The sequence below is a fragment of the Loxodonta africana genome, chromosome 26 (assembly GCF_030014295.1).
Source record: "Loxodonta africana isolate mLoxAfr1 chromosome 26, mLoxAfr1.hap2, whole genome shotgun sequence".
In the NCBI taxonomy this organism is placed as follows: domain Eukaryota; kingdom Metazoa; phylum Chordata; class Mammalia; order Proboscidea; family Elephantidae; genus Loxodonta; species Loxodonta africana.
The window spans coordinates 45,804,020-45,821,740 of NC_087367.1; the positions used below are offsets into that span (position 1 = coordinate 45,804,020).

The following is a 17,721-nucleotide window of genomic DNA, read 5'->3' on the forward strand; positions in this document are numbered from 1 at the left end:
ACCCTTCCCCACCCAGAGCGGGCAGTCTCTACTCAGCAGGCATGTATGTGGGACCAGAGTGGCCGGTGCTTCCAGATTTTCAAGAGAAGCCAGAAGGACTGATTTTTATGGGAAATACTCAATTTTGTAAATTTTTGACAAGTAATTAAAGACAGGTGAAAGCTTGTGGCCCAAATAAAATAGCTCTGCAGGCTAGTTTGCAGTCTCTGTCATTAATTAAGCAGGTGGTGGGAAGGGACAAAACATGGAAAGGGTAGCAGGAATGAGACGTGAAGGGACATTGTGTGCTAGGCTGGAGAAACTAGACTGTTTCTAGAATAGAGTAAGAATTTTAAGTTGGGGTGACATAGATAATTGGCATCTCTGTGAAGAAATATGACTTGAGAGAGAAAAGACTGGAAGCAGAGAGACCAGCTGGGGCTATCGCAGCATTTAGGCAAAAGATGCTCAAGCTCTGAACCAGGGACAGAGGTCTATATGGAAGGGAGGGTGCAGATCTGAGAGACGTTTAGAAGGTTTAATATATACGGTGTGGTGGTTAGTTACATATGAGGAATTAAGGATACATGAGATGAGGAGAGTTATCAAGGCTGAATCCTAGGCAGTTGGTGTCAGTGACTAGGAAGATCACTGTGCCATTACGTGAATTAGGGAACTCAGCTGGAGGGAGATTGGGGTGGGGATGTAGCTGGGATTAAAGTTGCCTCTCTTTTGTATATGTTGAGTTTCAGGTGCCTCTGGAAAATATAAAAGCTTATATCCTGAAAGTGATACAGTAAACATATGTAAAATTCTAGCAATAGGTCCATAAACAAAAAAACAAAAAACAAGTGGTCATTAAAATTATGGAGAGAAGGAAGAGGGAGAAGGGCATAGAAGAAGAACCCTCAAAGAAGCATTAGAAGAAAGAGTGGGTGACATAGGAGTAAACATGTCAGTGGTCAGTAGCATCACTTGTAGTAGAAAGGCTCTTTGGTGAGGCCTTAAATGAGAGTGAGCTCAGAAAGGTCAGCAGGGGAGCAGGAAACGGAAGCCAGGTTGTGGTGGGTAGGGAAGAGAATGGGAATGAGGATAATTGCTGACATTGATGAGTGCTTGCTAGAGCCAGACACGCTTCTAAGTTCTTTCAGTGTGTGATTCATTTAACCCTCACAATGAGCCAGTTTCCCAGTTTTACAGATGAGGAAACTGAGGCAGAGATTAAGTAACTTGTCTAGAGTTACACAGTAAGGGTCAGAGCTGGGATTTGATCCAAGGCAGTCAGCCTACTGTATGCTTAATCATGTACTCTAACATAGTAGGATTCACTTTCAAGACAACACTTTGTTGATAAAGGTCGGCAGTAGGGACTCCAGATTAAGGAAGGATGTTTAGGGTGTGAGGAATAAGTAAGTAAACCAATTTGATTTTTAATTAGCATTATCAGTGAAAAATATCAGAACTGGCAGTAATCTTACCGTATTCTATTTCTTCTCTTTCTTTTTTTTTTTTGAGAGAGGGGTTTTAGGTGAAAGTTTAAAGTGCAAATTAGTTTCTTGTTCAAAAATTTATACACAGTTTAGTGACATTGATTGCAATCCCCACAATATGTCACTACTCTCCCCCTTTTCCTTTATGTCCCATGTTCCCCCCATCCATTCATCCAGTTTTCCTGTCCCTTCCTGCCTTCTCTTTGATTTAGGGCAGGGGTTGCCCATTAAGTCTCATATACTTGATTGAACTAAAAAGCTCGTTCCTCATGTGTGTTATTGTTTGTTTTATAGTCCAGTCTAATCTTTGGCTGAAAGGTGCACTTCAGGAGTGGCTTCAGCTCTGAGTTAGCAGGGTGTCTAGGGGCCATGGTTGCGAACGTTCCTCCAGTCTCCATCAGACCGGTAAGTCTGGTCTTTTTACGTGAATTTGGATTTCGTTCTACATTTTTCTCCCATTCTGTCTGGAACCCTCTAATGTGATCCCTGTCAGAGCCGTCAGTGGTGGTAGCCAGGCACCATCTAGCTCTTCTGGGCTCAGGCTGGTGGAGGCTGTGGTTCATGTGGTCCTTTAGTCCTTTGGGCTAATATTTTCCTTGTGTCTTTGGTTTTCTTCATTCTCCTTTGCTCTGGATGGAATGGGACTAATAGCTGTACCTTAGATGTCCGCTCACAAGCTTTTAAGACCCCAGATGCTATTCGCCAAAGTAGAATGTAGAACATTTTCTCTGTGAACTATATTATGCCAATTGACCTAGATGTCCCCTAAGACCATAGCCTCCAGCCCTTAGCCCCAGTAATTTGGTCCCTCAAGGTGTCTGGATGTGTCTAGGAAGCTTCTGTGACTTTACTATGGTCAAGTTGTGCTGACTTACTCCTACATTGTGTGTTATGTTTCCCTTCACCAAAATTAACATTTGTTTACTATCTAGTTGGTGATTTCCCCTCAAAAAAAAAAAAAAAAAAAAACCCTTCCGTTCCTCGTAACCTGTCAAAGATTGTTTTTTTTCTGTGGGTAACCCTTTTCTTGGGTTTTTATAATAGTGGTCTCATACCATATTTATCCTTTTGTGGTTGACTTATTTCACTCAGCATAATGCCCTCCTGGTTCATCCACATTGTGAGGTATTTCGCAGATTCATCGCTGTTCTTTATCGTTACGTAATATTCCAGTGTATGTATGTACCATCATTTGTTTATCCATTCCTCTGTGGGTGGGCACTTAGGTTGTCTTCATCTGTTTGCTTCTGTGAAAAATGCTGCAATGAACATGGATGTGCATATGGCCATTTGTGTGACAGCTCTTATTCACGTTCTGTTTCTTTTCTTTCTTCTCATGCTTGTTTATGATAACCACTGATTCCTCTTTAGAAAAATCATTGCTTGGATTCTACCATTAGACATGGCTGTTGGGAACCAAAAATGCAGGGAAGGAGGAAGGGCCAGACATGGAGAACTCTGACCATAACTGTTTTAACTCAATAGGGATTTTGAGTCAGAACTATGTGTATCAGAGATTGCTACTGTGGTAGTGAAATTCGGGAAAGATTAAAGAAAAGTTTTAGAAGACACCGTCATTTTTTTTTTTTTTTCCATTTGTTTCCTGGGAATAATGAAGGCAGAAGAAATGTGTGCAGCTTTCACACTCAAGTGAGAAGGTGCCTCCACCATTCTCAGGAATGCAGCAAGGTGATGGGATCAGCTGGTTCCCGTCCTCATGCATCACTGCCTCGTGGACAATGCAGGCTTCCAGGACATCTGTGGGGACAGATGCATTTTTTTTAAGCTGAAAAGGCTAACCCCCTCTCATTGCTCTTTTTGTTCAGAATTTTTCTTGTCTCTCACTTTAGTTTTATTTCTCAGTTGTGCATTAGTATCATTTTGTCAAGTTAAAATTTTTATTTGTATATTGGTTGCTTTAGAGAGAATTGACACATTTACAATGTTTGGTCTTCCTATCCAAGGCAATATGTTTTTTTTCTATTATTATTTTGACACTAGGTATGTGTCATGGATTGAATTGTGTCCCCCCAAAATATCTGTCAACTTGGTTAGGCCATGATTCCCAGTAGTGTGTGGTTGTCCTCCATTTTGTGATTGATGTAATTTTCCTTTGTGTTGTAAATCCTAGTCTCTGCCTGTGGTTAATGAGGCAAGATAAGGTTATGTTAAAGAGGATTGGAGGGGATGTAACACCCTTACTCAGGTCAGCTTCCTGATTCAATGTAAAGGGAGTTTCCCTGGGGTGTGGCCTGCGTCACCTTTTATCTTGCAAGAGATAAAAGACAGAAGCCATCAGAGAGACATGGGGACTGCATACCACCAAGAAACAAGAGTCAGGAGAATAGTGGTCCTTTGGACCTGGTTTCCTTGTGCTGAGAAGCTCCTCAACCAGGGGAAAATTGACAACAAGGGTATTCCACCAGAGCCGACAGAGAGAGAAAGGCTTCCTCTGGAGGTGACGCCCTGAATTTGGACTTGCAGCCTACTAGACTGTGAGAGAATAAATTTCTCTTTGTTAAAGACATCCACTTGTGGTATTTCTGTTATAGCAGCACTAGATAACTAAGATGGTATGGTTTAAAAGTTTTTTTTAATGTAGCTTTTATTACTAAGTTTACTGATACATTTTATTTTATTTTTTTTAATATTATCATTTCAAATCACTATTATTTGTATGAAGGAAAATTACTTATTTTCTATTTTAATTTTTATCCTTCTACTTTCTGAATTTTATTTTCCCTCTTCTAATTTTTTTTTTTTTCTTGTAAGAAATACAGCCAGAATGTTCCTTGGAAGCAAAGATGGCAAGACTTCTTCTCATATACTTTGGACATGTTATCAAGAGGGTATCATGCTTGGTAAAGTAGAGGGTCAGCAAAAAAGAAAACCCTCAACAAAATGGATTGACACAGTGGCTGCAACAATGGGCTCAAGCATAGCAACGATGGTGAAGATGGCATAGGACTGGGCAGTGTTTAATTCTGTTGTACATAGGTCGCTGTGAGTTGGAACCAACTCAATGGCACCCAACAACAACATTTTTTATGTGCTCCTCATGTGTTTTCAAGGTATACCATGTTACCATTTACAAATAATAGTAATTTTACTGTTTCTTTAAATATTATGTCTTATCTTTTTTCTCTTTTTGTGTAATTGGATTGGCCAGGACCTCTAAAATAGCAAGATTGGTAGTAGTCAATGTTCTTATATTCCTAACGTTATTGGGAATGCTTCCATTTATCCACCATTGATAAGGGCTACATCTGCTAACCAAAAGGTCAGCAGTTCAAATTCAACAGCCACTCCTTGGAAACCCTATGGGGCAGTTCTATTCTGTCGTGTGTGTGTGTGTGTGTGTGTGTGTGTGTGTGTGCACATATATATGTGTGATGGTTAAAGTTGTGTGTCAACTTGGCTGGGTCATGATTCTCAGTGGTTTGGCAGTTGTTATGTAGACTGGCAGCCCTACAATGTTGTGGTCACTTCCATGATGAGATTTGATATAATGTGATCACCTCCATGATGGGATCTGCTGTGAGCAACCAAACAGTTGAAATGGAGTTCCCTTGGGCATTTGGCCTGCATTGAATATAAGTGGACATTCTGGCAAGGTTTGTGGGCTTTTGCTTGCTCTGCATCCTGCAGCTGGCTTCTATTCATCTGACCTCCAGTTCTTGGGACCTAAGCAAGCAGCTTACCTATGGTCTTGCCTGCTGATCTTAGGACTCATCAATCTTAGCAGCCTGTGAGCAAGAGCCCTGTTCTCTGACCTGCCGATCTTGTGTTCACCAGTCCTTGCAGCTACATGAATCAGGAGAAACCTCTATCCTGACCCATGGACTTGGGACGTTCTAGCCTCTACAACTGTGTCAGCTATTTCCTTGATACAGACCTCTCTATATATATATTTATATGCTTTACTGGTTTTGCTTCTCTAGAGAACGCAGTTTAAGACATTTGGTATTGAGAGTGGTTCTAGAGAGACAAAATTGTAAGGATGAGTTTTCTAAATTGGTTCTCAAGTCCGGTTAGTCTTAAAGATGATGACTCTGCTTCCAGTAGTATAGAGGGCACTACTAATCCATGGCTTGAGGTGGCAATACAAACACACAAAATATCACCATCAATAGATCAGGCATTGGTGAAAGGTGAGGCTCTGGGTGGTTGCATGTGTGATACCTTTCTACAATTTTGTCAGAATGAGAAGTATAAGGAAGCTGGTTGTTTGGCCCTACTTTCACTAGACAAACTAATGAAAGAAAGAGATGAGTTCACGCCTTCAGAGTCAAAGCTCAAGTGCCACATAAATGACCTCGAAATTTCCACTTGTGCCTTGAAAGAAAGCCTTATTTCTTGTAGTAACAGAGCTGATACTGCCAAAAACCAAACCCAGAGTCTTATTGTAAGAGTGGCAGAGTTACAACACCAACTCAATTGCCAACCTCAAGAGGTGCCTGAAGTTAAACCAAGGGTATTAATTGGGAAGAAATGAGATCCTGAAACTTGGGATGGGTACATATGGGCAGATAATCCGGAAGTTGTAGACACTGAGCCCCTAAATTCCACTCAATCACCCTGCCGACAAAACCACCCCTCTCACTCCCATCTGAAGAGATTACTCCATGTTTGTCTGCTAAACCATCCTCCCCAGTAAAACCATTATCCCCTCCACCATCATCTAATGAAATTAACCCAGCAGTGTCTAAAGAGCCTATGTCTGAGTCCTTGCCTGGGGCATCGCTTGAGGCAGATGCCTTACAAGATGATACTGAATGTTCTCAAAACACTTCCCCACCATGGATTTTGGCCTCTATACCTATAACTAGGTTTCAGTCCCAGGGAGCCCCTAAAGGTGAAGTACAAAGTGTGACCCAGGAGGAGGTACACTACACTCCAAAAGAACTGCTTGACTATTCTAACACTTACAAACAGAAACTTGGGGAATATGTGTAGGAATGGCTATTAAGGGTGTGGGATAATGGTACAAGGAACATAAAGATGGATCAGTCTGAGTTTACTGATATGGGCCCACTGAGCAAAGCTACTTCATTCAGTGTTTCAGCTTGAGAAGTTAGGAAGGGATCTAATAGTTTATTTGGCCGGGTTGCGGAAGCATGGATTACGTAGTGGCCTACACTAACCACACCTGCCTTGGTATATTGTAGAAGTAGGTATCCAAAGGCTTAGGAAAATTGACACATAGTGTATTTATCAGGTTAGAACCACAGACCCACACATGGAGTAGCCAGGGGACACATCTTTTACCGCAACTGTGAGCTACAAATTTGTGAAAGGAGCCCCAGCGTCCTTGAATACTGCTGTGATGGCTATTTTATGTAAGTCAGATTTGACAGTGGGAACTGCCCCAACTGAATTAAAACACTTACCTACAATGGTGTTGACTGGAACCTGTGGTAGAAGGGGCCAAGTGGTGGCACTCAACTGACAAAGCAAGGTGGGCATGGCTATTATAATGGGCAGTGGAGTTAAAGCAGTAATCAGAATAGTCTGACTCAAATGGACTTACATCTTTGGCTGCTTAGTCACGGTGTCTCTAGGAGTGAAATATATAGGAAATCTAAATATTTACTTGATCTGTACAAGGAGATGAATTCTAGGTCAAGTGAACAGCAGTCTAACTTGGATCACCAGAATAGAAAGTCACAGCCCCTCAATCAGTTCCCAGACTTGAGCGAGTTTAAAGACCCACAACCCCTTGACTGAAGGGGAAGCTAGGTCCCCTTGAGAAAGAGCTTCAATAAACTGCCAAAAACTCATACTGTTAATCTTCCTCTCAGCCTTTCACAAAGGGATCTATGGCCTTTTACAAGAGTGACTGTTCACTGGGTAAAGGGAAATAATCAGACTTTTGGGGGATTACTGAATACTGGCTCTGAACTGACACTAATTCCAGGGAGACCCAAAACATCACTGTGGCCCACCAGACAGAGTGGGGGCATATGAAGGTCAAGTGATTAATGGAGTCTTAGCTCATGTCCATCTCACAGTAGATCCAGTGTGTCCCCAACCCATCCTGTACTGATTTCCCCAGTTCCAGAATGCATAACTGGAATAGATACACCCAAATTTGATCCCTGACAAATGAAGTAAGGCTGTTATGGTAGTAAAAGCCAAGTGGAAGCCATTAGAACTGCCCCTACCTAGGAAAATAGTAAGCCAAAAGCAATACAGCATTCCTGGAAGGATTGCAGAGATTACTGCCAGCATCAAGGACTTGAAGTATGCAGGGGTGATGATTCCCACCACATCCCCGTTCAACTCACCTATTTGGCCTGTGCAAAAAAAAAAAAAAAAGATGGATCTTGGAGAATTACAGTGGGTTATCAAAAACTTAACCATATGGTGACTTTGATTGTAGCTCCATTTCCAGATGTAGTTTCATTGCTTGAGCAAATTAATACATCTCTTGGTACCTGGTATGCAGCTGTTGTTCTGGCTAATGCCTTTTTCTCCATACCTGTTTTGAAGGACCATCGGAAGCAGTTTGCCTTCAACTGGCAAGGCAGCAATACACTTTCAGTTGCCTACTTCAAAGCTACATCAACTCTCCAGCCTATGTCATAATTTAGTCCTCAGGGACCTTGATCATCTTTCCCTTCTACAAGACGTCACACTGGTCCATTACACTGATGCCATTATGCTGACTGGACCTAGTAAGGAAGAAGTGTTAATGACTCTGAACTTACTGGTAAAAAAATTTGTGTTCTAGAGGGTGGGAAATTAATCTCACAAAAATTCAGGCACTGTCTTAGTCATCTGGTGCTGCTACAACAGAAATACCACAAGTGGATGATTTTAACAGAGAGAAATTTATTCTCTTACAGTCCAGTACCTAGAAATCCGAATTTAGGTGCCAGCTCCAGGGAAAGGCTTTCTTTCTCTGTCGGCTCTGGAGCAAGGTCCTTGTCATCAGTCTTCCCTTAGTCTGGGAGCACCTCAGGGCAGGAACCTCAGGTCCAAAGGACGTGCTCTGCTCCCGGTGCTGCTTTCTTGATGGTAAGATGTTCCCAACACTCTGCTTGCTTCCCTTTTCTTTTATCTCTTGTAAGATAAAAGGTGATGCAGGCCACACCCCAGGGAAACTCCCTTTACATTGGATCAGGGAGGTGACCCGAGCAAGGGTGTTACATCCCACCCTAATCCTTTTAACCACAGGCAGAGATTGTGATTTATAACACGTACGAAAATCACAAAACGGAGGACAACCACACATGGCCTAACCATGTTGATACACGCATTTTTGGGAGGACACAATTCAATTCATGACAGGTACCTTCCACCTCAGTGAAATTTCTTCCAGGGGCATGTTGAGCTGTTACTTCTAAAGTGAAGGATAAATTATAACATCTGGCTCCTCCCACAACTAAAAAGGAGGCACAATGCCTAGTGGGCCTCTGGATTTTGGAGGCAATATATTCCTCATTTGGGCTTGGTACTTCAGCCTATTTATCAAATGACTCAAAAAGCTACTAGTTTTGAGTGGGGCCTGGAACAAGAGAAGACTCTGCAACAAGAAGTTTCAGGCTGCCGTGGAAGCTGCTCTGCCCTTTAGGCCATGATCTGGCTGATCCAATGGTGCTTGAAGTGTCAGTGGCAGATGGAGATGCTGTTTGGAGTCTTTGGCAGGCCCCTACTGGTGGGAGCAAAGCCCTGCCATCCTATGAAGATAACTACTCTCCTTTTGAGAAACAGCTTTTGCTTGTTACTGGGCCTTAGTAGAGACTGAACACTTAACCATGGGACGCCAAGTCACCAAGCGACCTGAGCTGCCCATCATGAACTAGGTGTCGTCTGACCCACAGAGTCATAAAGTTAGACGTGCACAGCAGCATTCCATCATTAAATGGAAGTGGTATATGTGAGATCAGGCCCGAGAAGGACCTAAGAAACAAGTAAGTTGCATGAGGAAGTGGCCCAAATGCCCATGGTCTCCACATTACCTTCCATCTCTCAGTCTGCACCTATGGCTTTATGGGGAGTCCCTTATGATCAGTTAACTGAGGAAGAAAAAACTCATACCTGGTAGCTCTGCACAATATGCACTCAAAAGTGGACAGTGGCAGCATGGTAGCCCCTTTCTGGAACCTCCCTAATGGAGAGCAGTGAAGGGAAATCCTCCCAATGGGCAGAACTTTGAGCAGTGCACCTGGTTGTCCACTTTGCTTGGGAGGAGAAATGGCCAGATGTGCTACTGTATATACTGTATACTGATTCATGGGCTGTGGCCAATGGTTTGGCTGGATGGTTGGGGACTTGAAAGGAACGTGATTGGGAAAATTAGAGTCAAGGGCATATGGGGAAGAGGTACATGGATAGACCTCTCTGAATGGGCCAGAGAAGTGAGGATATTTGTGTCTTATGTGAACGTTCACCAAAAAGTGACCTCAGTAGAGGAGGATTTAATGAACAAGTGGATAGGATGACATGTTCTGTGGAAACCAGTCATCCTCTTTTCCTAGCTACTCCCGTCATTGCTCCCTGGGCTCATGAACAGTGGCCATGGTGGCAGGGATGAAGGTTATGCATGGCTCAGCAACATACACTTCTACTCACCAAGGCTGACTTGGCTACAGCCACTGCTGAATGCCGAGTCTGCCTGCAGCAGAGACCAACACCGAGTCCCCAATATGGCACCGTTCCTTGAGGTGATCAGTCAGCAACCTGGTGGCAAGTAGATTACATTGGACTTATCCACCGTCATGGTATTCCACACAGTGTTGCCTCAGATCAAGGGACTCACATCACAGCAAGTGAAGTGCAGCAATGGGCCCATGCTCATGCATTTCACTGGTCTTACCATGTTCCCCATCATCCTGAAGCAGCTGGCTTGATAGAACTGTGGAATGGCCTTCCAAAGATACAATTATGGTGCTAGCTAGGTGGCAATACCTTGCTAGGTTGGGACAATGTTCTCCAGAAGGCTGGATGTGCTCTAAACCAGCATGCAGTAGTAAAGGGCAAGACAATCTCTTCAGATTTTGATTTGCTGAAATTTTTGTCGTGATAAATCTAAAGTATATATCTTTATACAATAGGGGGTATAAGTGTTGCGACACTCAAAGGTGGTGTCAGAACTATAGCTATAGATGTCCAGGAGTCATTAGCATTATTTAAGGAGGACATAGAAAGTGAAAAGAGCACTGGATCAAGAGAAGAACTCCAGGAAACACTAAGATTTCAGGGCTGATAGGATGAAACCCTGGTGGCGTAGTGGTTAAGTGCTACGGCTGCTAACCAAAGGGTCGGCAGTTCGAATCTGCCAGGCGCTCCTTGAATACTCTATGGGATAGTTCTACTCTGTCCTATAGGGTCACTATGAGTTGGAATTGACTCAAGAACACTGGGTTTGGTTTGGTTTGGTTTAGGATGAGCCCACAATAAAGACAAAAAATGGAGAGAAAGTGCTAAGAATAAAAACTGAGCTGCCACGTCAGAGAGGCTGAGGGAATAGAGTTTCAAGGAAGAGCTAAGCGTCAACTGAATGATATGCATTCAACAGGCTCAGTCATAAAAAAAACCTAAAATTGGATTTAGCAGTTGGCAGGTCGGTGGTGACCTTTGCCAAGGTAGCTTCAGGGAAGTGGATGGAACAGAGGACTGATTTTCATGGGTTGAGCTGTTCGCAATAAACAAGGCATGGAGAGAGTGAGCCTTTACCTCCTTTCAGGAAGCTGGGCTGAGAAGGTAGGAGACAGGGAGGTGACTACTCTGGCAGTTGGGATCAAGTTATGATTTTAAGCAAGAAGATATTTCAGTGATTTATGCTTTCCGGCTGGTTTAGAATCAATACTTCTGTTGTGCCCGATATAATTCATTAAAAATATTAAAATAACATAAATCTTTTATATTCTTTTTCTGTACTCATTTGAGCCCTTAATCTCTTTTACTCAGTCCGCATCTGCCCTCCTTCCTGCTCCTTCCCTAGCAAGTACTACACACACACACACACACACACACACGCACGCACGCACTCACGTACACACGGCCACATACACTTGCCTCTACTATAATGACCATGCAGACCCCTCTCAGAAAATGTTCCCATTGGACTGTACCCAGGAGTTGTGGCTGTGCCACCACAACCAAGGCTGTAGGGACGATCAGATGAGCTCTGAAGGAAGGGCCCAGTTGAATAGGTATTTAGTCAGATAGTATAAAATAAATCCTTCTGGGGAAAACATTGAAGATTGAACTTTTAAAAAGGTATGGAGTCCATAATAATTTTTATTTCATATCCTGCACAGGTGGCAACAGAGGACTGTAAAGGCGGATGTAATTAGCACAAACTTGACTCAGACTAGCAAGACAGGTCCCAGCACAAAGGGGGGGTGGTTGTGGGGGGTCAGGGGCAAAGCCCATGGGCCAGTGAAGCTCCCATCTCCATCTGGTTGTTGGCTCCACCTCTTGGATTTTAATTTCTGTGGAAAGTGCAGGCTTCCAGGAGTTCTGTGGTGCGAAGCAGAGAAGTAGGACATTGAAAATCTACCTATATTATGAGCTCTGCCATGAATGAATGGTTAGGCATGATACAGAAGCACCCAGACACCCCACCCTCCTCTTTTTCTGACTGACTGGTGCACTGTGCCATTCTCACATTGCCTGCACAGCTTCTCCACTTGCCTACTCGGGTGCCAACCCCAGTGAGCAGCCCAACTCAAGGATGATGACATGACCTCTCGGCACTTTACCATCTCTCCACCTTATTTCTTATTGGCCGGGCTCACAGGCCTGAATATACGTGGCTGGAAGTAGCCTAGGGGACTATGCACTCTGACCTCTGCTATACTGCTCCTCTTTAGCAAGATGCACTAAGCACCTAGAATATTCCAGCTTCCACGTTAGGGGCAGGGAATGGAGCAGAGAACAGCATAGCCAGACTTCCTCCCCTCATGGAGGTATAGTATAGGAAAGTATAACCTGAATGCTCCCAACAGTGGCCCTGGACAGGCATGTTCCTTACATCATAATTACGCGGAGTAGCTGTTAAAATGCAGATACCCTGATCCTAGTGCTGAATCAGTTTCTCCACGCCTGGGCCTGGAAGTCATTATTCTAATATGCACAGTGAAGTTGAAGAATGACTATCCTACAACCACCCATTATTCTCCCTCATCTTCAAGATGATTCCAAGTGATTAAATTAAGTCCAGCACAGTTCTAGTGCAAAGCTATGTTTTACTGTCTTTTGACTCTTAGGAAATTGGTCTTCAGCCTGAGTGCTGTATGACAGCTTTTGGTTAACAGAACTTGTCATTGCTCAAGCTCCCTAGAGCAGCACTGTCTAAAAGAACTGTCTGCAATGATAGAAATGTTCTCTCTGCTGACCAAAGTGAAGCTATGTGTGGCTGCTGAACACTGAAAACGTGGCTGGTGTGACTGAGGAACTGAATTTTTAATTTCAATTAATTTAAACTTAATTAACTACACGTGACTGAAAATCTGCTGCTGCCAAGTCGGTTCAGACTCATAGCGACCCTATAGGACAGAGTCGAACTGCCCCATAGGGTTTTCAAAGAGTGCCTGGTGGATTTGAACTGCTGACCTTTCGGTAAGCAGCCGTAACTTTTAATCACTGACCACCAGGGTTTCCACATGTGGCTAGTAGTTACTATACTGGACAGGGGAACTCTAGAAAGAAAGGAGTTTGCACATGAACCACTTCATTAGTAATTAAATGGAATTCTGCACATCCAGGAAATTCACTACCCTAGTACCCTGAGCCTGTATCACCCTTACTATCTGCCCATATAAGCTGGCCTTTCATGACATGCCGGAACTACATTTTCCTCTCACCATTTTATCTGTCCATGTGATCTCAAGGGGCTACAGCCTACTCCTTTTATACCCACCACCCAGAACCCAGCATGGTGTCTGGCTTGCAACATCCCCCCGCGGAGCGCCTCCTACTTACTTGAGGTGGAACATTGGGCCAGGTTATTCATAGCCATCATGTACTCTTCTCCTAAGTATTTTTCATACGTCGTTCCTTCCTGAAGCTCGGCCAAACATTCTGTGTCATCCCTGAACAGCACGTCTTTGGTTTCAGATTCAGACCGGAACAAACAAAATTTGCCTGCAAGGCACGGTCTTCCAAACTGTGCCTGTCAAATGAAGAGGAAATGCATGAGGCCCTGTGGCAGGGAGGAGCTGGGAGCATATGGATGGGAGGAGGCTGAAGCTCTGAATCAGCCCTGGGGAAAAAGGGAAGCTGACGAGGTGAGCCTCAAGATCTTTCCACATCCCTTGCCTGGCATTACCCAACGTGGGACTCAGCCCCATTCTTTCCTGTGGCCCAAACGCTCTTTGTAGGGTCCATCCCAGTCCTATCCTCCTCTGAGAGGTCCCGCTCACCCACTCCTCACTTTGATATCTCTTCCTCATTTCATTGGCCATGTCCCTTGGGGGCTGCTTATAGGAAACAAGTAACATATCCCTTAATATGCCTAAAGGAACTCTTGAATTATGCTATCTTAATTAAAAAAAAATAAACAACTAATGGTAGCATCAACTGGCAGTGAGCTGTGCCTGAGGGGAAGGTCTTCAGGATTGGAACATTCAGGCAGTCCCCCACAAGACAGGGACTGGGTTAGTTTTTCTCCCCAGAGGGTGAGCTCTCTCCTTATAGGGCTGCTGTGCTTTTCTAGGTGCTGAGAATAGTGCTTAGTGTACCTAAGCAAGAGAAACACAAATTCCAGTCTTCACGATTTGTATCACAGAATGCTGGGAAATGGGATTGGTCTTCATTTTCAAATAGACTGAAGTGGGGAAAATGAGGGTACCACTGAGCAATGTCAGGGAGGAGAAGGAGGGTAAATTCTTGGTCCCAAGTGCGTGTGGATAGGATGAGTGACTTTTCTTCAGTGGCCAGGACTGGGAGACAAATACAGTTGACATGTTCTGGGCACTTTCTATAAACCAGGCATTTTCCTATGCCTTTTCAATTTTTTTTTCGATATATTACCTCATTTAATCCTCACAATAATTAAGACGTAGGTTAAATTGTCATTCTTTTTATTTTACAAATGAGAGGAAACTCAAGCATAGAGAGGTTCAGTAATAGTACACCTAAGATGGCACAGCTAGGAAGCCACAAAGCTGAGATTTGAACCCAGATATTTGAGTTGAGTTCATGGCCTCCCAATTCTAGCTTCCAGAAAGAGTATGCTGGAGTCTGGGCTTGAGCTTAGTTGTGAACTCCCCTAAATAACCCATGTTTGTCTGGGAAGAAACAGTGGGAGGCCCTGGTTAGTCCGTACCTGTTGGTTGAGTAACTTCTGGCGAACACAATTTGCCTTATCTTTCCTTGAGACCACAGCGTGATTTGGGACTCGGGCCAGGTGGCAGCTATCAGACTTGTCCACAGGCTTCCGGGTGCCATCCAGGCACAGCAACTCAAAGTCAGTCAGCTTCAAATCTTTTTCCCCATCTTCAAGGTCATTACATGGGAAGAGAAGAAGGTGGATCAGCCATAGCTGCCTAGCTTTGACAAACCCAGTGCACACACTGGGGTTATAGTCATGCGGAAGAAAAGAGACACCCACATGGTCTACAAGATGACGTTCAACTCACACTTACTGGGAGTTACTAATGACTACCCCCTTCTAACCTCTCAGTGAGTGAACTACCTTTTGTGGATGTTGTTTAAAAAGGTCTTTTCTACGAACTTCCAAAGCATACTGTGCATGTTGCCCTAGCACAGGAAGAACGTGACACCCTAGACCAGCTGTCCCAGTCGCTGTACTATACCATGTGGTACGGCCAGACAAAAGAACTTTTCTTCTGGAAGCTGCAGCAGTGTTTTGAATCTGACTCACTCTTACTAGTTCTAAGTGAAAGCACGTACACGCCTTTGTGGGCATGAGTCTATACCCTGTCCTCAGCCCCTTCTTCATTCTTTTCTGTATTCTCTCTGAAAAAAAGCTCACTCATTCTCAGGGTTTCTGCTACTTCCCTCTGAGACAATTCTCACAAATGTTTTGTCAGCTTTGACTTCTCTCCCAAAATACAGGACTGCAACATCTTCCTTCATATTTTATTAAATAAGCAGTATATAAGTTCACAGTCATTACAAACATTTAAACATACGTATGCATAAAGTAAAAACACTTCCTTTTCTATACTCCCAAATCCCACTCTGTTCTGCAGTGGTAATCCCTGATACCACATTTGTGTGTTTCTTTCCAGGCCTTGCTGTATGCATTTCCCTACATATGTGTCTCCATGGATGTCTATGATTTTGTTTAGTGATGAATCTTGACAAATGTAAAATTCCATAACTTTGTTTTTTTTTATTGAGCTAATGAAACATCTTATGCTTCTGTCTCAGTGTATGGAAATCTGGCTTATTTTTTAAATTACTGTATAACATTCCATAGGATGCATGTAACATAGTATTTTTTTTTCCAACCATTTCTCCATTGATGGGTATTAAGGTTATTTCCAATTTTTTGCCACTACAACAGGGCTAAAGTGAATATCATCGCATATGACTGTGCACCAGTAGAAGTAGAATAGCTAGTTCAAAGGGGGTACGTGCATTTTTAGTTTCAACAGAAAGATCCAACTTGCCTGTCTCTCCCCCACCAAGTAACAGCGTACATCTTCAATCGCCTTCTATCGTTTCTCCTTCCCTTTCTTACCAGCCCCTCAAACTCAACACCTACCAAATGGAATCCATCATCTTTCTTCCCAAACTCATTTCATTCTTTTTCAAAATTGAGGCATTTATTGAGCAATACTAAGTTCTCAGCTTCTGCTAAGCACAGCACAATCTTTTTGGAGGAGGGAAACGACACATATATAAAAGCAAATGTTCAGGGCACAGATAATAGCAATTTATATTTTGCGGAATGCACTGTAAATCCTGTGTGAGTTCAGAACCAAGGCAGTGAGGGTGGATTAATTAGGGAAAACTGGCTGGAAGAAGCCACATTTCAAATGCGTCTTGTACTATGTGTAGAATTGAGAGAAGGAGAAAGAAACGCGTCTCTGGGGGAGGGAAAGAAGGCACTGGCAAGACTCAGTGACAGGTACACGCCTGGTATTTCCATTGGTGAGAGGGGAACGACGCCACTGGAGCAGAGTCGCAGATAAAGGGGCTGAAGAGGTGAGTCACACCCAGGCATTACAGGCCTTGAGTGCCAGCAGTGGAAGGTGGAGTTTATGTGGGAAGAAAAAAATGGGTCTTTGAGAACACAGGAATGGAAATCAGTGTTAACATATGAGCCAGGACTTGAATTATCCAATTGAGGAAAATTAAATGGGAGGTATGTAGTCTGGACTAGGGGGTAGCAGTGGAAATCTAGAAGAGCACGTTAAAAAAATTTTGTGTATGCAATAAAAGTTGTGCATGTGTTATTGTTAATGCACATTTAATCTGTACAATCCTAAAGAGTGTAAGGAAGAAACTTTCAAAATACTTATAATCTCATAGCATATACGTTCAATGCTGGTGTATTTCTTCCAGTCTTTTTTCTACACATACAGACAGTATACACACAAGTATATACACAAGTGAGATCATACAACCCACATGATTTTGTATCCCGTTTCTTCTACATCATAACATAGCATAAGTATTTAACAAAGACCTATTTTGAACAAATAAAATCAGCCACTTACAGACCGACTAATCTAGCCCTGATCAGAGAGAGTATAGGAAGATCCACAATAGGAACAGAGGTTGTGGAAGAGGAGTGGTTTTGAAAGAAAGATGAAGACTTCGGATTTATAGAAGTTGAGTTTATAATACCAATGTACTTTGTACATAAAAATGGCCACTTGGCAAATGGAGATACTGGAATGAAATTTAGATGGGAGGTCAATCCTCCTAAAGAAATTCTGTTCAGGAGGTAAGAACTTTGGAGTCATTGCAAAGAGTGGAGAGTTGAAGCTGAGAGAGAAGCCCTACTCAGAATATATAAAAAGAAATAAGGGTGACAAAGAACTAGGCTTAGGGGTACACTCAGGTATCAGGAAGGAGAGCCCTTGAAGGCTTTAGTGGAGAACGTATTTAGAAACGAAAATCTTGGTGCTTATTCTCACTGGTGTGCCATTGTCTCTAGGATACCTCAGTGTACACACCCAGGAAATGCATAAAATAGCTATAAAGAACCTTATCAGGATAATTGACAAAATTTGAATTTGGGCTGTGGATTTGATGAGTATCAAATCAATGTTAATATGAAATTTTCTGATGTTGGTAATTATACTGTAGGTGTTTTTTTTTT

The 17,721-nt window shown here is 43.0% G+C and overlaps 1 protein-coding gene across 1 annotated transcript in view; it reads right to left on the reverse strand.

The window, feature by feature from the left end:
* Nucleotides 1–11,699: 11,699 nt before the first annotated feature.
* Nucleotides 11,700–17,721, reverse strand: part of LOC100663178 (serotransferrin-like) — a 34,124-nt gene continuing 28,102 nt past the window's right edge. Inside the window, exons 15-17 of the mRNA XM_010599508.2 lie at nt 14,749–14,918; nt 13,404–13,593; nt 11,700–11,939 (exon numbers count right to left, since the gene is read on the reverse strand). Of these exons, the coding sequence (XP_010597810.1) occupies nt 11,905–11,939; nt 13,404–13,593; nt 14,749–14,918 (395 nt within the window). The 3' untranslated portion in view covers nt 11,700–11,904. The remainder of the gene's footprint in view (nt 11,940–13,403; nt 13,594–14,748; nt 14,919–17,721) is intronic.